The sequence below is a fragment of the Neolamprologus multifasciatus genome, chromosome 5, assembly GCF_963576455.1.
Source record: "Neolamprologus multifasciatus chromosome 5, fNeoMul1.2, whole genome shotgun sequence".
NCBI lineage: Eukaryota > Metazoa > Chordata > Actinopteri > Cichliformes > Cichlidae > Neolamprologus > Neolamprologus multifasciatus.
In genome coordinates, this window is record NC_140443.1 from 15,583,843 (window position 1) to 15,606,197 (window position 22,355).

General features: G+C 37.5%; 1 protein-coding gene across 1 annotated transcript; it reads right to left on the reverse strand.

The window, feature by feature from the left end:
- Positions 1-53: 53 nt before the first annotated feature.
- camk1a (calcium/calmodulin-dependent protein kinase Ia) lies at positions 54-21,925 on the reverse strand. Its single transcript, XM_085161233.1, is given in 13 exon segments — positions 54-1,017; positions 1,511-1,679; positions 1,847-1,934; positions 6,111-6,189; positions 6,290-6,402; positions 6,507-6,582; positions 6,861-6,909; positions 6,911-6,988; positions 7,112-7,250; positions 7,716-7,790; positions 8,808-8,939; positions 20,138-20,256; positions 21,442-21,925. Coding segments are annotated over 12 exon segments (1,188 nt in total). The 5' UTR covers positions 20,224-20,256; positions 21,442-21,925; the 3' UTR covers positions 54-913.
- Between the last annotated feature and the right edge of the window lie 430 nt (positions 21,926-22,355).

Below are 22,355 nucleotides of genomic sequence, written 5' to 3' on the forward strand. Positions count from 1 at the left end.
TCACTTTCAATTATCTCCTTTGCAAATAGGCTTTAAACAAAAGAAGTGAATACTTATTTTTTTAAAAAGACAAAAACACTAAATAGTGACAATATGAGGGGGAAAAGGGTTAACCAAACAGAAATAGATAGGCAGGTGAAATCAGCAGTGAAGACACAGCTTGAGATTTAACTAAACAGCTACTTGGTCGATGACTAGACTGAGTCATATTGATGGGTGAAGAGTATAAAGACATGCAGAAGGAGCTTTCAGTACTCTTTTCATTAGCTTTTTCCCCCCCCTGTCCGGCCAGATCTTTGGAGAAGGCTGCGAGAAATGTATAGCATGTGGTCCAGTTGGACGCCCATTGTAACTGCAATTAGAGGTACTGCAGATGACAGATAATATAAGAGATACGTAATCAAAGAGAATACCTTTATCTCATCACAGATTAAAACTCTAGGCCCTTCCCTGAAGCCAACCACTTATAGTACTAGCAAAATGTCAATGGCCACATTCACCTAGATTTTTTCAACAGCGTGCTTTAATGGTGGTGGTGGTGGATGAGTAGTGGTGGAGGGTTTCTGGACCAACATATTGCAAGATCCTTTAAAAGAGCCATGCCTACATGAAGCAGCTTTGTTTACCATTAATGCAATGCAGTTAAAACTTGTAAATCTTCACTCATGAAGTTTTTTCTTTTTTAAAAATTATTATTTATCTTTTCTTTTTCTTTTTTTCCCCGGGCAAAGGAAATGTATGTTTTGTCTGCACTGTAACAGTGACCTGCTGGCTGTGGATGTACTCTGATGGACCGTGCCTGATAGCTGCTCTGCATTCCTGGCCAGACTGGGCGGGTCGGCGGGTCAGCGGGTCGGCGGGCTCTGGGCGCTCCAGGGATTCGATGTGACATGACAACACTATTAGGTTGTGCTCAGATCCGACTAGTTGGCCTGCAGCAGTAGGTGCAGCTTCTCAGGCTGTCCCGATCCGTGCTGCCCTCATTGCTTCCACGACGGCCATCCTCGTAGTTAGACACTGGATGTTAGAGCAGAGCACAGATTATTCTGGGATCTGAGATTATCCATGGTTGGTGTAAGAGCTAGAGTCTGTTCAAAATTGTAAATTGGCCTAATCCAGCTAGCTCTTCCTCCTAATTCAACACCCACATCATATAGGGCTGATGATAGAAATGGGCAAGATTTCCAATTGTACCAGATTCACATCTCATGACAAATCAGTGTGGTTGTATGACTGAAAACCTTACCGCAAACATCATAAATTATTGTGAACTTACATTTTAGGGCTATCCTAAATAAGGAAGAAATTTTGTCTAAAATAAAATAGTTTGTTTTGGTCTAATTGCAGCTGATAATTACAGTAACTATGATATTATTATATACATATTAAACTTGTCTCTTTTGACATGAAAATTTACACAATTTCTAAAAACATACACCTTGAATCATCTAAATTTTCCTGGGAAAAAATTAAATTGCATATGTTCATTCACTGTGAACTGCTAACTTACAGCTCTCCTCCTCGCCATTCCCCAAATCTTCCTCCTCCTCCTCCTCTTCCTCTGGGAGCAGATGTCCATGGCAGGGGCTGGTGGGAGTAATCTGACTGGGTCCCTCGAGACTAGTGCCCAGCTGCAACTTCCGCATGTGGCGCACCACTGCTGTGGCATTAAATGCTTGCTACATGGAGAGAGGAAAGAGTGGAAGGGGGAAAAAAATAGTAAGAACCTTCTGTGTCTGACAGCTACTGAGGGAGGAAAACAGTTAAGCCGTACAAAATGAAACTCCTGGCAATCTTAATACACCTCTTCCCACAGGGTGCTGCGTGATTCAGCCGATGAACTGACCTTCCATTTACTTTTGGCAAAGTTCTTCTTGATTTGTGCGCTGACAGATTCGTGGATATTCTTATCCAGAGCTGTGTCACCACATATCCTGAAAGTCACCAAGAAAAAGTCACCAAAGCTAAAAGGTACAAATGTTTATTTAAATGAACACCTAATCAAGAAAAATGCAGACATTGCAAGACAAGCAAGAATATTAAGAAAACAGAAGAAAATACAGTCAACTTGGACGTCAGACTGTAAAATATTCATTAAGCTAAATGGAACACCAGAGCAGGCTAAGGTTCTAGTCATCAAAGAGATGACGGAACTAGAAAAATATAACTGATAAATGCAAAGCAGTGCTGAATATGATGGGACCGTCCAAGTGCACAACCAACGCAGATGTCTGACAATTTTCAACTAACAACTCATATAGATATTGAAAATAAGACATGATGTATGACAGCAACATAGATCCTGATTGTAATTTCTTAAACAATAAGACAAAATGAATGCAATTATTATACAAAGGAGCAACTTAAAAGGAATTCAAGGTAGATCAGGGTATAACAATGGTTCACTTTAATAGTCGAAGCTTATATGCAAACTTTCAATCCATCAAAGACTATATAACACAGTTTGAACAGCCATTCAATGTGATAGCCATATCGGAGACCTGGATAACTCCTGGAAAAGAAGAAGACTTTAAAATAAATGGATATGAATTCCTTCATGTAGACAGGATCAATAAGAAAGGAGGTGGGGTGGCACTTTACATTGATAAAAACCTAAAGTACGAAAGAATGGGAAGAATGACAACTGTTATTGATGGAGTGATGGAATGTTTATCAGTGGAAATAAGTATGGAAAAAAGGAAAAACCTAATTGTCAGTTGTATATATAGAACACCAGGATCTAAGATTGAGATATTTAAAGATAAAATGGAGGACTTATTTACAAATATAAATCAGAAAAGAATGTTTATTTGTGGGGACTTTAATATTGACTTATTGAATCCAAATCATAATAAGAGTACAGAAGAATTTATTGATTCCATGTACAGCATCGGTTTATTTCCACTGATAACAAGACCGACCAGAATAACATCTCATTGTGCAACTCTATTAGATAATATATTTACAAATATAATAGAAGGAAATATAAAAAGTGGGCTGTTAATCAATGATATAAGTGACCATTTACCAGTCTTTGCATCTTATAATTGCCATTATAAAGTGAACAATGATGGACATAAGATTATTTACAAAAGAATAAGAACAGAGAAGACATTAAATTGTCTTAGAAATGAACTTTTAAAGCAAGATTGGAATATTGTATATGAACAAACAGAAGTTAATAAAGCTTACGAAGGATTTTTAAGAACATTTAACACATTACTTGATAAAAACTGCCCAGTAATTGAAATCAATAGGAAACACAACTATGCAGGAAGACCATGGATGACTAAAGGACTACAAAATGCCAGCAAAAAAAAAGAATACCGTATATCGAGAATTCATAAAAAAGAGAACAATAGAAACTGAAAGGAAGTATAAAACTTACAAAAATAAATTAACTAATATAATGAGATCCTGTAAAAGAGAGTATTACATTAAAAGGTTAGAACACAATAAAGATAACACAAGAGATATATGGAATGTATTAAACAGTATAATCAAAAATGAATCAAGGAATAATGATTACCCTGGGTACTTTATAGAAGGGACAAGAAGTATTAATAACATGGAAGAGATAGTAAATGGCTTTAATGAATTCTTTGTAAACATAGTGCCAAAACTGGCAGAAGAAATAAAGGTTGATGGAATAGAAAGGGACACTGGTGAAAATATTGAAAGGAATAGTAGCTCAATGTTTTTAAGAGCAGTGGAAGAGAAAGAGATTTATGACTAGTTTAGAGGACTTAAGAACAAAACCAGTAAAGACTGGAATGATATTGATATGGTAACAGTAAAGACAGTTATTGATGGTATTGTAAAACCATTAAAATATATATTCAACTTGTCGTTTCAAAAAGGGGTTTTTCCACAAAAAATCAAAGTTGCTAAAGTTATTCCCATTTACAAAACCGGTGAAAGGCATCATTTTACAAACTATAGACCAGTGTCAATACTCTCCCAGTTCTCTAAGATACTGGAAAACTTTTCATAAAAGATTTGACAGTTTTGTGGGAAAAATATGAATTAATGACAGAGAGTCAGTATGGGTTCAGAAGCAAACAGATCAACAGCTTTGGCATTAATAATTTAATGGAAAAGATAACGGAAGTATGGATAACTAAGAGGTATGCGCTCGGCGTTTCTTAGACCTAAAGAAGGCATTTGATACTGGCTTAATCATGAAATTCTATTAAAAAAAACTGGAAAAGTACGGTTTAGGGGAGTGGTTTTTGGAATGGTTAAAAGCTATGTTTGGGAATAGCAACAATATGTACAAATAAATGAATATAAATCTAATTTGATGGATATAGCTTGTGGAGTACCTCAAAGAGTTCCCGTACTGGGTCCAAAAATGTTTATTATGTACTTAAATGATATTTGCAGAGTATCGGAGATTTTAAAGTTTGTAATATTTGCAGATGACACCAATATACTGTGTTCAGGTGTGGAATTGCCACAGGTTTTGGAGATGATCACACAGGAAGTAAACTATATTAAAGAAGTGGTTTGATATAAATAAATTATCATTGAATCTAGATAAAACCAAATTTATGTTGTTTGGAAACCAAAAGAGAAACATCAAAGTAGAAATATGTGTTGACAATGTATATTTAGAACGAGTAAATGAAATAAAATTTCTTGGGGTGATCATTGACCACAAGCTCTGTTGGAAGCCACATATTACTTATGTTCAGGGGAAACTGGCACGGGGCATTGCCGTTCTGGGGAAAGCAAAGCATATGCTGGATCAGAAAGCACTGCACATTTTATACTGTGCTTTACTACTGCCATATATGAGCTACTGTGTAGAGGTCTGGGGAAATACATACAAAAGTAACACACAAACAATAACTGTAATACAGAAAAGGGCCATTAGATTAATAAATAATGTGGGGTACAGGGACCATACAAATGCACTCTTTGTCAAAATGCAAGCTATTAAATTCCAAGACTTGGTGAAGCTTAAAACAGCGCAAATAATGTATAAAGTAAGAAATAAATTGCTTCCAAAAGAAATCTGTAAATTGTTCATAGAAAGAGAAGGTGGGTATAACTTAAGAGGGAAATGGAATTTAAAAATACAAAGTGCTAGAACAACTTTAAGAACGATGTCTATCTCAATTGCAGGAGTTAAATTATGGAACAGTCTAACAGAAGAAATAAAAGAAAGTAAAAACATAAAACAGTTTAAAGTAAATATAAAAACCTGATTTAAATAAGTATAACAATGAAGAAAACGGGGTTAACCCAGGACGGTAATGTTGCTGGTAATGGTGTTGTGGTTCTTTTTTGGGTTTTTTTTTGCTTTGTTTTGTTTTGGTTGTTTGTTTTTCCATAATTTGTGTATCTGCAAATATACACCTTCTGTTTTTTTCATATGAAAGAAACTATACCCTGGTGGGGATTGCTAATTTCTTGTTTTTGATTTATGTATGTTTTGTTTTGTTTTGCTTTACTTTTGTTTCATATGTTGTTTGTTTTAATTTAAGAAAATTTATGAATGAGAGGTAAAACTTGAGGGGGTAGGGACAAATAAGTAAATACTTCTACCTACTCCTTTTCAAACAAATAATGGAATAATATATTGTAATGATTGTGAAGGCTCATGTTTGAAATGTTTGAAATAAAAATGAACTGAACTGAACTGAAATTGGGGAAATTACAGGAATTTTAGGCACATGACTTAGACATCATATTGTAAACAATTAGCATCATTCATCATCATTAGCATCGTGGCTAAGCATTACTTCACTGAAGCATAAGCCAATCTGTAGAACACTGATCTGCTGATCTGCAATGTAGAAATGTTTCTTTGGGCTTTTCCCAAACATCTGACAATGCACGATCAAAGAGATGAGTCAGCTAAAGCAATCAGTTATATGCACACTGACAGTAAGAAAAAACAATAAACAATATTGCAGTCAATAACTGATTGATTGTTGCATCTTGCAATATTAAAGAAGCCGAAATGTCACCCCTGAGAAACCAGAAAAATAAAAAATAAAAAAATATAACAAATATATAAATAAAAACTTGAAAACATTCTCACACTGCTGCTTATGACATTATAGCAGCTACATATAGATCCGGTATTTTAGCTTCCCTACCATGGATGCTGGAGCGCCTGCTCACATGTGTATCTTTTCAAAGGGTCTTTTTCCATCAGGTGACAGATGAAGTCTTTGGCTGCCAACAAAATTTAAGTTCATGTAAAAATAATAATCTCATTTGTTATTATTTATGTATTTTTTTTAATCTGTATTTGTAGTAGACATTTCACGGTTACCTGAATCTGAGATGTCATCCCAGTATGGAGAGTCAAATTCATATTCTGCTTTCAGAATCTGCTCAAACAACTTGGCGTCATTCTCATCGTAAAACGGAGGATAGCCACATAAGCTGTAGAAACGACATTGGATTTTATTTAATGTAAGAACCCCCACCCCCCACCCCCCACCAAAATGCTCTCTGTACTTCTCAGGGATAAATAAACTGCGACTTACAGAATATAAGAAATTACTCCTATGGACCAGCAATCCACTGCTTTACTGTATGGCTTCTGAGCGAGCACCTCAGGAGCTGCAGTCAACATTCACAGAGTGAGAAAGTATAGAGAGAGAGCAGCGGTGAGGATGAATTCAAGTAATCTTGACCTTTCAGTAATACTATGTGATCTGCCAGGTCATGTTAAACAGGTAGAGAGCACTTCTGAAACACTTGCAGTTGACTCAATAGTGGATGAAAGAGCCTCTCACAATGCAGAGTATAAAGAGGGGATATCAGCTGAAACAGCTAGTGCTAAGCTCACATGAAAGAGACGGGGGGACGTGAGAAGACCAGAAAATTGAATGCCTCACCCACATATCCAGGAGTACCACAGGCTGTGGACATGACGCTGCCCGCCCCCCTCAATTTTTGACAGTCCAAAGTCACTGATCATAATCTTTGAGTCTTCATCCATACTGTAATACAGCAAATTCTCCGGCTGCAGAGACAAGAAGAAAGATCAAAGAGGAAGGTTAGAAAAAAAAGAGAAAAGAAAGAAAAACAAGCCAACTGCAAGACAGGCTGAGCTTTTATATCTCTGTCTTTTGCTGAATTAAGATACCTTCAAGTCCCGGTGGACTATCCCCATATCATGGAGGTATTTGACTGCATCCAAGATTTGATGGATGAGCTGGCTGGCATCTCTCTCCGTGTAGAAACCTTTCTCCACAATTCTGTCAAAAAGCTCACCTCCAGACACCCTGTCAATAAAACAAAATCAGGGAAAAGAGCTATTCTGTCGTCTCTACAGTACTGCAAATATTAGAAGTGATTTTCTCTTTAAAATGAGCTTAAATTTGTTTAAATAAAAAATCTATTATCTTATTCTTTTATGATTATTAATGGTGTTTCCAACGGTTTACTGAATTTTAGCAAATTGTCCGAATTACGTAAGACTGCTTCATCCTGCTAGTGATTTCATGAGTTTGAACATTTGAAATGACATATATTAATACGAATATGATACACTGTCAAATTTGAGGTGTTACATAATGTCATATGTAACAGATTTTTTAAAAAGAAGCTTTTTCCAGATTTATTTTCTCTAAATTAACAGAACAAAATCAAATGTTTCCAGGCTATTTTAAAGAGAAATATGAGAGGCATGTGTATCTTGTGTTGTGCAGTTGGCAGTTGTGTGCAAGCAATGAGGAACGAGAACTCACAGCTGCATGACAAGATAAAGGTGGGATGTACTTTCAAAGATGTCCTCCAGCGAAACAATATTGGGGTGCTTGATTCTGAAAATTCACAAACAAAATCATCAGAAATCTGTTTTTTTTAATTAATTCTTTTTTTTTTTTTTAAACAAGTCACATTTCACCAAACACCAAACGTTTATATTTAATTGGTCACCAGATGGCATTCTTGCTGCATAATTCACATTTTAGTGAGCACTGCTCTCTCTTTTCCCTGATGTGTACAATGGTGAACTCAGGTTAAAACAAGTTATTTACACTGCTCCCTCAAAATAGAAAATGTGACAGCCTCCCAGAGAAATCACAGCTAAGTTTTAGATAGATTACCTCTTGACTCTTTTCTACGCCTGCAGAAATGAATGAAAAACACTTACAGGGCCTAACAGCATGGCTATAACAAATGTTAGTCTCTTAAAACATTGATTTGGATTGCTTATTGTTATGAACCAGCCAACAGAAGGTTGAGCATCTCTCTTGGCTGCTGAGTCAAGTTGAGAGCATATGAGGCATCACTAACACAACAGCAGCTGAGAAGGGCTAATGTGACTTTTCGTAGGGTGAGAGAATCCCTCTTTCTTTTCTCAGATCTTTTTTTTTTTCAAACTTCCCTCATCTCCCTCACTCTCATGTCTCTCTTATTTATTTCATTCTGACTTAAATATTCAGTCCACTCCTCCCATTCTTTCATATCATTCTCCCTCTATAATACTCCCCCCCACCCCACCCCACCCTACCCTCTCCACTTCTCCTCCCTCTATGTCTCTTTCTCTTTCTTCAGTACACTGCTGCGGGGAACTCCACACCATCTCCGCCTCTGTGTGCTGTTGCCCTGGCAACAGGGACACTAAAAATAGGTCTATCTTCTTTACTCCTGACATTTCCGGTGCACAATCCTACTGTTTCAACTGGCACCATGCATTTAGTCACCCATTCAATTGACCCCTTGCATATATTTTGGAGGGATGTATATGCACTGTAGTACCAGGCTGCACTGATTGATCCTTCCAGCTGGACACAAAGCAGCAGCCGATGCATCGCGAGCAACTCCAGTGGCCTCACCTGTGTAGTACTGCGATCTCATTTTCAATATTGTTCTCTTTGCCTTCCAACGCTTTCTTGGGAATGCACTTAATGGCCACGAGCCTCTGAGTCCTCTTTTCCTCTGCTAGAACCACCTCGGAGAAAGCACCCCTAAAACACACACAAGCGTACATGCACCAATCAGACAGTAATTGAGAGACGTGTGAGGAGTGTGGACTGAAACGGACAAAATCAGAAAGCTTTGTGCCACGATGCCTAGAGAGTGTGACATGAAAGAATAACACATGAAGAGTTGTTTTTTGTTTTGTTTTTTTAACAAAACATTCATGCTAATAAGCTCTAATAAATAAAAAAAATAACTATATATGTTTAAATATACTGGTTTTTGGTGCAATCTTCTTATTTCTTCTTATATGTTCTGCTAACTGGAAGGTTGGTGGTTTGAACCCCAGCTCCTCTGGTGTGCATGTTGCACCATCCTTGTGCAAAATAATGAAAATGAATTTCCCTCTCTGAGAGTGTGATTGATAAAGGGCTGCACGCACTGAATGAGGCACTGTATTTGTGCATTAATGCATGAGCGGTCAATAGGCCTGGAAAAGTGCTATGAAAACACCAATGTTTAATTTACCACTTAACCACACCAGACCTCCTCATACGCTGCATTCAAACCATCGGGGTTTGTGTTTGTGTTGCAAAGGTGTGTGTGTGAGAGAGCGATGTTTAGATGAATAATTCACAACGGTGGCATTACCAAGAGGATTTTGGAGGGCCGAGAAAAGGTTCGGGAGGTGATGCAACAGTCACATAGAAAGATGGGAAGACAAGTTGCTTTAAAAAAGGAAACGATGTTCAATAATAGATAGAGTAAATGTAGTGTAGCTGTATCTGAGGGAGACTAGACTGCATTATAGATTACGGTCTGGTGATGATGAGAGGCAGAATAGTTTGTATTTACACAGTCTCCCCACAGGAGCGTGGGAGGGAGCTCAGGAGGAGACCTGAATGCACCAACATTGTTAGCAACCACAGGGATCCTTTCCATGTGTGCGAAGCAACACTGTCACTCAAAACACAAAAGGATGTTTGATGTTCAAGTTTTAGAATACGTCATCTTTTGAGCCATAACTCAAAATGTTTGGATTTTAATAAAAATCTTAAATAATAATTGCTCGCTTTATATTCTTTCTGCTTTTAAAGTTAATTAATATTAATTAATATTACAAAGCTGATGTAAGGTTCTTCTTCTTCTAGTTTTTCTGTCATCTCTCCATAATAAATGCTCTGCCTGAATCCGTGGTAATCCTTGAGATGGCTTTGCACCGTAGCCATCTTGTGCTCAGTGAACCAAAGCAGTGGAAACATTTGCATAGTGAAGCTGATGCACAAGAAAGCAACCAATTCTAACACACATCTCCGGTTTCATTTTTAAAACGTCCTTAAAATAGTCTCAGAGCAAAATTACATAAACGTCCATTTCTCATCGACCCTTGAAAGCATTTTAATATGTTTAAGCCTGCAGCATTTGTAGCTACATAGGCTTTCATCAGAGGGTCAAGAGTGCTAAACTTACACTATCGGTCAGTAAAACTCTGTCTAACTTTATGGGGGTTATTGAAAGTATGCCAATCAACACCTCAGGGGGGAGAGAGACCTATGGAAATCCTAATTTGATCAGGTGACTTTCTCATGGAAATGTAGGCAGTATTATCTCATTTTAAAATGTATGAAATGTACTGTTACATTAAGAACTGCCTCATCAACTTTATAAATGGCATTTACACACTTCCTTGCTTTGATACATTTCTCTGAAATTCTTAGAACTACCTGTTCAACTTCCACATTACCACCACATATTAAATGCTTGTGTAATGCAGCTCAAATTGTATACAACAGCTCCTTCTATACTAACTCTAAAGCACCGAGGTGTCAATCCTTTTGAACAAGTTAAAACATGCTGAAATAACAGAATTTCATTGTGACTGATTCTGATAAAGGGCTGTGAAAGAGTCTTATCTTTTTATTTTCCATATCAAAATAATAGGATCTGTTAGCAAATTGCAGTACAAATTACACAGGTATAAATGTGAATCCTGTCCAGTCACCCATATGCCGTAATGTGTACTGTTGTACTGGAAAAGTGTGACCTTGTGGATTTTCAATCATTGCCTTTAAACCCACAGTGCAGTTTACATCACGAAACACAGAATTCACTGTTACACTGACAGCTAAAGTCTGTTTACTTTGTACTGATAAAGATTTTGAGCGTGTAGACTGCTGTGTGTTTTTGATAAGAAACACCACCAGGAATTGTTCTGCAGTGATTTGAGATATGTACCAAAGTGACTGACAAAACAGTGAAACAACAAGAAAGAAAAATCATCACTTTCGCTTTTTATAGGTGCAGAGTGCAATGCTGTACTGTTCAAAATGCTATAATATCAGACAGCAAAATATCAGCACAATACAATAGCCATAAAAAACAATAAACAAAAAATTAAGATTAAAATACATAAATACATATAGTACTTAACAAATTATTAGACCCCACCAAAGGTAATGTTAATGCCACAGCTGCTGTAAATTAAAGTTACTGGTAATTACCAAAATATATATTTTTTATGTTTTTATATGAAACATTTTAATGGTAAAATATAATTATTGTTATTATCTATGAATTTTCTCATTTACTGTTTTACAAAAAAGGAAAGGAAAAAACAGTAAAGAAGATCGATATTTTTATTACCTTGCAAATTAAATTTTTCCTTATTAAGTTTGAAGTTTTACTTTCCTGAACAGAAAAGCGTGCCAGCTCAGGTTTGGGTTTAAAATTTTATCAGTTTTTTATCAGTAATAGCTACCACCTGGAAATATGATATTAGTTACCATTAGGGCTGTGCCTCATTATACAATATTACTGGAATACATTTAAAAACACCCTCTCACAGATCAGTAGGGAGTAAACAACAATGGCGCAAGCACAGGCATGTCCGAGAGTGAGAGCATGGAGTCAGTCCCCAGTGAAGACCAAGTACATAAAATGCAATGCTTTGCAAAATATGCAAACAAACAAAAGAAAAACAACTGTTCCCGCTAAAAGTGAAAAAAACTTGTTCCACCATTTGAGGCAAAAACACAAGCTTTAAAGAGTCACGAGGAGGAGATTCTAGCAGATTGTGATGTGGGAGCCAGGAGTAAACAGATATCTCAACAAGTGCTGCTGGAGTGCTAACCAGTTGCACTCGCTGGTTAAACTTCATATGACAGGAAGCACAAAGAACAGATGGAATTTAACATGTGGTCACATGGTAGTAAAGCATGGCTTTAGCCAGCTGGTTAACAATGTCAACCTAAGTATCATCTCCAGTAGAAAATATTTTTCAATTTCAGCTTTATTATGTAACAATATTTTACTGACTACTAAATAGTTACAATGCTAGGTTGCTAGGTATTCTGTCAAGCAGTTTTTTTTTAAAGTACTTTTACTTTAAATTTTCAGTGAAAAACATAACCTGGGCTACTTTTTGTTCTTACATGTGATTTATGCTGTGTCACTGTAAATAATGCTGTGTCACCACTATTGTACTAAAATGGTGCATCTACTTCAAGCACCTTGTGGGAATAGATTCACATTTTGAATTAGGTAGTCTGTCATCAGTGACAGTAGCTCATTGGAAAAGAAGGATGGGAAGTGCTCTTCATTGTGTTTGCACTGATAAATACTGCTGCCTGCAAGCTGCAATTACTGATGAAACATTGTTGAGGTTTTTTTCTATATTATCATAGATTTCATAGTCACAGATTTCCTTGATATATAATGATATAATTTTCAAGCTGTATCGCCCAACTCTCATCACTATTGCCTAATTGAGAGTTCAATCCCACAGTTTATTCACTTTGCTCTAAACAATGTCATGTGACTGAAAAAAGTCAGTCTCTTAGTACTACGGTAAAGGCTGTGACAAGAATGTATCGACATAAAAGAATATAAAAATATATTATCCAAAATGTAATTTAACATGCGTACACATAAAATATCATTAGCTGTAACAGAACTATGAGGCTGTATAATGATCGGAAGTGTTCTTAAAACAATATGACTGCGTGATTTCAGCACATATCTGTGAGTGACAGAATGACAGAGCAGACGACAGAGCCAGAAAAGGATCATCATAGATGTACATATAAACACGCACATACACACACATGTACACACTTCCCCACTGTTGCCATGAGACACACTGTAATTAACCATCCAGTTGCTCATTTCTCCTTGGAGACATAGTAGGGGTGGACTCTCAATGGGTTTTGGAGAGGAACACAGAGGAAGTTACTGTAGCTGTTGCTCTAAACTAATGAGAATATGTGAAGTGCTGCGTATTTTAACCCTGGACAGGCGCAAACCCAGCAAAAATGGGGCTGTATGTTCTCATCCAGCTGTAAGGTTTTCTTTTTTTCAGTCTCTGATTAAAAAATTGTTTCTGTATCTAACCAGCAATTGGTAACATACAATGGAAATGTATTTAATGCCAGTAAATAATCCTGGCATGTGCATCAACTCGCTGTTAAGAAACTAAAATAAATACATTTCACATGAGTCACTGGACTCCAGACTCATAACTGATGCATCTGTCATCTTGGCAGTTTGAATAAGACATCTTGTAAAAGAAGATAGATAGATAGATAGATAGATAGATAGATAGATAGATAGATAGATAGATAGATAGATAGATAGATAGATAGATAGATAGATAGATAGATAGATAGATAGACAGACACACACACACACAAAAAAAAAACACAAGTTGGTGATGACACTATCAGCCCAGCTGTCTAAATGGACAAATATTGATTCACACATTCTCATATCAATGTCTCGCATTGCTTTCACTCTAATTAGTGGTATCACTGTACTGTACAACACACACACACACACACACACACACACACACACACACACACACACACACACACACACGCACGTGCTTTCATGTTTGTACATAATATACAGTACTGTGCAAAAGTCTTGAGCCACCCCTCATTTTTTGTTAATTTTTTAAAGTGGTCGTTAGCATCAGTGTTCTCCAGGCCTTCAAAGGTATATCAAAATTTTTCGTTGGTGATTGGTTGCAGATAATAAGAGAGGAAGCACAGGCATACCTGTGACATGGTACACACTCTGTCATTGCCTTACATGCTATTTCTATGTATTTTTACACAGGTTTCAAGAGAAGAAATAGGTATTGCTCAAGACTTTTGTACATATATACACCCATTGGCCACTTCATTAGGTACACATTTTCAATACTTTGTTAACACAAATGTCATAGGCAGCATATAGATCTGCAGGAGTTCAAATCGAGCATCAGAAAGGAGGAAAAAGGTGTCTTTGAACATGGTCTGATTGATGGTGATTGATTGATCTGAATATTTCAAAAACTTCTGATCTACTTGGATTTTCGCACACAACAATCTGAAAACAGAGTTTCCAGAGACTGGTCAGGAAAAATAAAATATCCAGTGACCCTCCGTTCTCTGTGTGAAAATGCCTTGTTGTTTCCAGAGGTCAGAGGACAATGGGCAGAACTGATATGCAGGTAACTATAACTCAAATAATCCCTTGTTAAAACCAAGGCTTCTAACAAGCTGTATCTAATGAAGTGGACAGTGAGTGTATTTGCACCGTTTTAGTCTTAAGCCAGTGACTTCATACACTAAGTTGCAGCCTTAACCCGCTGAGTTCTAAGTATCATAGATGGTAACCCTAACTGTAACGCTATATATTCACTGAACACAGGTTGTCACATACGGGTCTAAGTCTTTGCTACTTAAGAATGAATACTTTTTTCTAAGTTCTGAGAGTTCCTTAGTTCAAAAATATAAATTTTTGTGGCAATTACTTTTATCAGGTTCTTTTTTTATTTTAGGTGATAGCTTCACAATCAGTAAAAACTGTTGCCCTTTTTGAAAACATCTACAAGGACCCGTAAGCCTATCGATCTCACCTGATACAAAATACTCACTTCAAACCCAACACGCCTCCAAGTCCCAAAAAAAACATTCCCATTTTAGTCCAATCCATAATGTGTGTGTGTGTCTGTGCGCGCGTGTGTGTGTGTGTGTGTGGGCTTGAGAGAGTGTAAAAGAAGACTGCATCTCTGTGGATATATAGTACAATCCAATTCAAAATTATCTCTAGATCCATTGCAAAAATATCTTTATACATTCACACCACCAAAGCTTGGGAGTGGAGTGGACTATTCACCAACAATTGTACAACTGTACGTTCTCCCTTCACTCTGCTAGAGTAATGTGTAAGTCAAACCTCTTCACTCCTCTCCTATTCTCTTCAAACAAACTAACCAGCACAAGTGCTTTCCAGTGATTCTGAGTACTGCACAGTCACAATATTTATACTCATCATCCACCTTTACAGCATAAGTAGTTCTTAAAGCTGACCTGCCTCATCTCTTTGTTTTATTTGAAATTAAGGCTCATTTTATGGTTATCCTGTCTTTCTGAGTCATACTTTATGCCAAATAGCTTCCCTTTTAAAATGTCAGTTAGGTCTTGATGTTAAAACTAATTGAAACAAGGGGTATTCCAAAACTGAGTCAGATGCTATCGCTTAGGTGTAAACTATGATTGTGAACTTATTGCATTATTCCTCTAAAACCTGTTTGGTATCATGTAATTACCTTGTTCCTTAACAGGGAGCTCTAAAAGAAGAATCAGGCATCAGCAGTAAACTTCAGAATCACTCTGCTGTGGAAGCTTAAGACTGATTTTACTACTGTTTTGTGGTTTAAATGATTTGTTAAGTAGCCTCTGTGTAGCTCATTTCTGTTAGACAAGCTACCAGCTCATGGGTATAATCCCTGTCCACAGCACTCATAAACTGAACTTATGTTCCTGCACACTATCACTGTTCATGATTAAAGTCAAGCTGCAGCGTTCTGTTTTGTAAATAAACACATTAAATTAAGTGATTTCAGAGGACATTTATCCACACTGTAAAACAAAAAGACATCTATTTGGACAACTGAGATACAGAAAAGCGAAGGCTTTCAGTATTAATGGCAGTAATAAACCACAGCAACTACAGCAATGCCTCGGCCCCTGTACTCTCCTTCCATCTTAAAGTCTTAAACAAACACTCTCGGTAAAGAGGGCCAACACAGAAGAAACTTGAGTCAGCTAGACTCTCATCGCATGTTACACCTCCATAACAAGTATCAAAATATAATCTGAACTTTTGTCTACTACTTATGACTATTAATTCCAGAAACAAACAAACAAACAAAAAAGATTCTATCTGTATTTGTTTACTGCATTTTTCATGATGAAAGATTGACCCTTGACCCTTTGAGATTGACCCTTGACCCTTTGGTAACACGTTCTGCATTCATGTACTTCCTTTTCACATTAGTAGTTCCACAAAGTAAAGGTTGACTGATATAAGCTCTTCAAGATGGATATCGATACTTCATGACACTTTATGATTTATAGATGTGATACTCTGATATATCTAGAGATGGGAATGAAGAACCAGTTTGAGTAGTTTGATTCCTCGGAATGTATTGTCGGCTTTTCTGTCCGTCCTACTAGCAAATACGCTACAATCAGTTGATTTCAGTTTGTGTGCTGGAGGAGGGAAGTTGTTGTGCAGTCTAAAGTGGGGCTATGGACATTTTGTTTTGACTGCACAAAAGGAGAAGAGTGCAGTGGTAAAGTATAAATTGCAAACAACTACATTATGTTGCTAACGCACCTTTTGCTCTTAGAAATCACCTGCACAGACAGCATGCTAACGGTAAGCTAGCGAAGACCCCAGAGTGATGTTAAAGCTGAGTGGATGCTGATCCCACCCCAGCAGCCAGACCCTGAACTTCAACAGGAAACAAACTACTGAGCAGTCAGGCTGCAGGCTTTGTTTTTACCTTTTCATGTTGGAGTAATTAAGTAACATACTGCTTTATTTGAAAATGTTCTGTGTGATATGTGTAATACATTACTTTTTTGAGTAATGACCCCAACTCTGACCTCAACAAACAGGGGAAAAACCTCCAACATGCACAAACATTTGAACACACAGCATGCAATTAATTTGCACAAATGTAGTGTCTTTGTATATGCTGGTGTATATACAAATCATGCCGATGACTAAAAATGGAGCCAATGAGAACACAACGTCAGCATTCATCACAGGGTTGAAAGTTGTTTCTCGTGTCTCTTCTCACTTTTTACATTTTAATTTATCAACTGTTATAAATACACATTCCAATAGATCATCAAATATCTAATAATAGCTGATAATATTGACCCATAAATAAATTAGGCTCACAGTCATACATTAGGAACAGGGAGAGGGATAGAGCGTGCCACCACATGAGCCCCAACCAGCCCCAATTAGGTAGGTGATAAAAACTGTATCTTGATGGAGTCTCACTTGATTGCCTGACACAATTTATCTAATCATCCGATGACACTTGGGTTTTGTCAATAAATGAAAAAAAAAGTGTGTTGAGGATTAGAGTGAATGTGCTCTGGAGAAACTGGTAGATTGAACGCATTACCTCTGGACAGAAACAAGTTGTCTGTTTTCAGGAGGTGTCCTAAATAAACTGATGAATAGTTTAACACACCAAGAGGCTAAAAATGGGCAAATTTTTAAGAGCATGACACCCAAATATTCTGTTTTGGGAAAAGTACAATGTTGTGTACAATTTCATTACACTAACAGAAACCCAAGACTCTATAGTGCCCTACAACTCTGTCTCATTCATTCATTCTTGGTAATTCACAGTGTTGAAGGAGAAAAGCATGACAATAACAAAAGTGAAAAACAGTCTCCAAAGCAAGACAGGTATATTAATTGTAGAGGGGGGATTTCTTTTCCCCCATCTGCTAACACTACCATGAGGACAATTTGTTCTCCAGTGGACTTCAAACAGAGGTAGAACTGTGAGGATTATTCGGATCTGAATATAATATTTCAACATAAATCAATTAACTTCACACACTGAATTCCTGGATAAAGCTCCCCAGTAATCTTTTCTCTGAGCATAAGGAGCTTTCCGTCAACACATTAATTCTACCCTCTGCTAGGTCCAGCTATAGTGACAGGAGGGAAAGAATATTACTACAGCATTTTCTTTTTCTCGTTTTTTTCTGGAATAAGAGAGCATGGCATCCTGGCATTTTACTCACTTCAATCCAAGTTATATAACCTTTAATATCATACTTTAACAGTCACTGTTTTAAGTTTCTGTGGAGTCCTGGTAGAATCATTTCAGGAGTTATGAGCATTAAGCAGCAGTCATGAAATCTGAAACATACAGTCAAAGTGCATTACAGAAAGCATGCACAGCTCTGAGAGACAGATTTTCTGTCTCTTACAGTGTTTTAGATAACGAGACAGTGTCATCTACCCACTGCTATCTCACAGTTTTGGATGGGGACCAGAGTTGTGCAGTCATTAATATCTGATTCTGTGTTGCCTCTCTGGGGAAGCAGGTGTGATTCCAAGAGGAGAGAAAACAGCCACACTACATATGGCACACCCGTGTCATCACAGGTGGATGTGTGCTAGGTCACTTGTACTCAGTTTAGGGGTGGAGAGGTGCCCACCCGACCATCTGGGCTCAGTCCTGTCCCCCTGGAGGGTGCAGATGCAGGTCTGCATGAACCCATGCTTCACCATCACAGACTGCAAGGCAACCTGAACCCAGCTGGTTGAAGATTAATTTGGTAGACTTATTAAATCAAGATTTAAAATGTATTTCAAATTCCAGACTATGAGGCAATAACAAAATGTAATCAGGGTCAATATGAGGGCAGCGGGAAATATGATTCACCGCCAGATTTTACATGACTGGTTGGACTCAAGCTTCAACAGATTTTCTGGCAAACTGCAGTCAGCAGTTACAGCCAACTTCTCCTGATTACCCAAGTTTGGAGTTCATACAACAGTCTTATATCCTCCTGTCAGCCATGATGGAGTAGCTCCCACAGACGCATATGAAAAGGATAAAGAGTAACAAGTCATACTGAAAATTACAATTTCATAACTGGTATAAATAAAAGGGATCTATCCAGTTACATTGTTTTTATGTTAGTGTGAAATGTGTTCTTATTCTTTCTTTTTTTACTTTAGAGTTTTTATAAAAGGAGAAAATGTATTATGTATACTGTAGGAAAGAGGAAACCCAGAACAAACAGCCTACAAGTATTTCACATCCTCCTCAAGCGCTAACCTCTGGAGCCAAAAATTTCTTTTTACATTTGTGTTGAAAACTGCAGTTCTTCTGCTGACCACTGGAGGCTAGTTCCCAAAACAAATCAGTCCCATTAGACTCCATGTTAAAATGACAAAATGTAAAGTGCTAAACAGTCTGTTTTACATTCTGGTATGAAAAGTGTTTTCATCTCTATGGATAGTTTCTCCCTTCATAACAATTCTAGAGAGTACATTTTCTTTTTCCTTTTTTTTTAATTGCATTTAATTGTATTTTTTGCACAGGCAGCTGCAGTCGATTGGTATCTGCTGGTCCCTTTCTCCACTAGCTGGAGTCACTGAACTGGACCACTACACTGTGCTTCTGCTTTTGATACCTTTTGGAGCATTTTAATTGAATTATCTGACAACTAACAAATGCACTAACATGGTTTACTTGTTACCATGACAGCTCCACCCTCTTGCTGAAATATGGTCATTGCTACCTAAACAAAACAAACAAATAACAACAACAACAACAGCAACAGCAGTAAAAACACTGAAGCTTGCAGTTGCAAATCAGTTGGTGATGCCATGGTAGCTGCATACTTGAGAGTATGGTTTAGATCAGTGATAGGTGCTACACAGTAGTTAAATGGTGTGGAAATATATGGTAGAATGGCTGTGTTAATGTCAGGCTGTGTTAATCCTCATTATTTTTGCTTTCACCACATTAAATCATGCAACATGCGTATGCACTCTGTCACCTGCAAGTACTCATAAGTTACAATGCGCATGGACAACAAATGCCAGCTTCACTATATGATGTCTCAGACTTTACAAACCTACCAGTACTTGTATGGGTTTTATCTTTGTGATGATAGAACCTCCAATAATGAAGGGAAATTTAATTCAAATTCTAAACATACATGGTTGTTTTTGTATCTAGTTATCCATAGTGTTATAGAGGCATTCCCGTTGCTGAGATTTCAGCAGTATTGGTGTAATGCAGACAAAGCAAAAAGGAGCGTGACATCCAAATATTCCCAAAAGGTGTGGGAGTGCCTTTGCAAGTTTTGGCCAGTCAGCCATCGAGCCGAAATCTGACAACTAAACAGTAAGTACTACTTACGTTCCCAGCACTTCTTTGAAGTCGTAATGTTCTTTGATGTCTGATGTCTTCTTTTTCCATCCATTTCCATCCTCTCCAAGAGGCATCCTACAATGCTGATGGGAAACGCCACACTACAGCTGTGGAAAAAAATAATCAAGGAAAAGACTCAGAGTATACACAATTAAGTTCAGATCAACTGCATTGATTTTCAATAGAGAAACAAATTAAATGATCAATTCAGGGAATTAGTGACTTGGTTACATTCTAAGACTTTTTTTTTTATTCTTAAGGAAAAAACATCCACTTTTTCTCTTCTACTTTTATGTTGCCCATTTTGCAAAGATTTAAATGCAAAGTGGAGATATACATTTTTAGGAATTTGTATACAATCTGTGCATTCCTACAGTGTTTAATATTCAAAATTAAACAAAAATATTCAGTGTTTTTTAATTGTTTTAGATTACACTCTGGTTATCTGGTGTGCTGCACCGAATGACAAGAAAAAAGCTGGAAGTAAGCGCATGATGACAAAATACAAAATTACAACAGCTTTTGTGTTTGGATTTATCAAACAGGACAAATTAGATAAGCAAGGTATGTCTTATTAAGATGTAGACATTAATGAGATAAGAAATAGAAATAGATCACGACAAAACAAACCTGTAGCAACAAACCTAGGACAAGTTTACAAACAGAAACCACAAACCACTAAAAATGACAGTTCTCCAGTTCTAAAAAACACTAATAAAGTAGGGCAAACAGTGCAGCAGAGGCTGTCACAAGAAAGCGACCATATACCGTGGCAAAAACAAACGCATGGTCAGTAGGTTGTAGGCAGACACCAGCTGGGGGACCTGTGCTATATTTAACACTTCGCTTGAAACAACTGGGTTTCTCTGAAGAATGAGTATCTACAAATATACAAATCCTTGGAGATCTTTGAAGTGGAAAGTGTAGGCTATTCCAGTGATTAGGGTTTGACAATACAGGCTGCAGGGCTGCAGGGCGTGAATGGCAAGCAAGCAAGGAGTTTGAATGGAAATTAAAAACGATGCGATATGCTTCTAATGCCACAGCGAGCTCTTTTTTCGTGGGTCGTGGTGAACATGCAACTATCATAGACTACAGGAAGAATAGACGATGTGGGTGTGCGAACCATACTGCAGCGCTCAAGGGTACGGCAGTCAAATCAAGACAGCATCTTTAGGTTTAAGCAGGAGGCTGCGGACATGCGACAAGGAAGTGGAGCAAAGGCACTTTGTCTCACAGATAAAAATAACACAATGCAAACAAGCCTGCAATGAATGTTGAACTGAACGTACCTAAATGGCGATCTGTGGCTGTGATGCGTTCTTCTTCCCTCTGGGAGCGAGTGTGCTTGCTGTGCTTGTGCGCAGCGCTGGGTCCGCTCCGACTTCTCCTGACGTCAAGAAAGCCAGACGTCTATGGACGTAGTGCACCATAAAATCACTATCTGTTCCCTCAACAACGCGATCTGCGATTCACCTTATGACTGTCGAGCGACTGTCTGTTACAGCTGAAGAGTTTTTATTTTTGGCGATACTATAGCGCAGATAATTCTCCTTCTTAAGCACTGTGCGAGTTAGATTTAGGCAAATTTTCAAGAGTTTTTGAAAGTCATAACAACCCAGTTTGAATAAATTATCAATCACAGCCAGAGAAGCCGCTTTAGCTACAGCAGACTAAACCTTTTAAACGCAAAATGGCCCCAGGACGAATTATTATTTTACGCATGAATTATCAGAGGATTAAATCTCCCTTCCGCAGCAAGCATCTTTCTTTTGCAGCTCTGTGCACTCTCACACTTAAACCATTTCCTGGCAGCCAAGTGACATGCAAAGGTGTGGACAAACAAAAAGCAGGTGAGAAGATCCGGGAAGAAATAAAATGTCTCACTCACTCATTAAAAGTTGATCGTTCCCCCTTGAATAAAGTTTGATTATTGTTTCTTTTTTAGTTTAATATTTATGTCGTAATTCAGTGATTATTATTCATTTATTTTGATCACCACTTGCAGGATACTGTCCACATACTAAGAAGACAATCACTGAGTATCTAAATCTATATTCTTGGTAGACTTATACGGAGAAGTCCACCAACCAGTCTCCATGGAACATCATAGGGAGAAAAGGCTCCACAGGGATGGTAGCACACAGCCCGCCATTTCTGGGAAAAGGAGGGAGTTGTCCTTCTCAGTGTATCATTGTAAATAAAT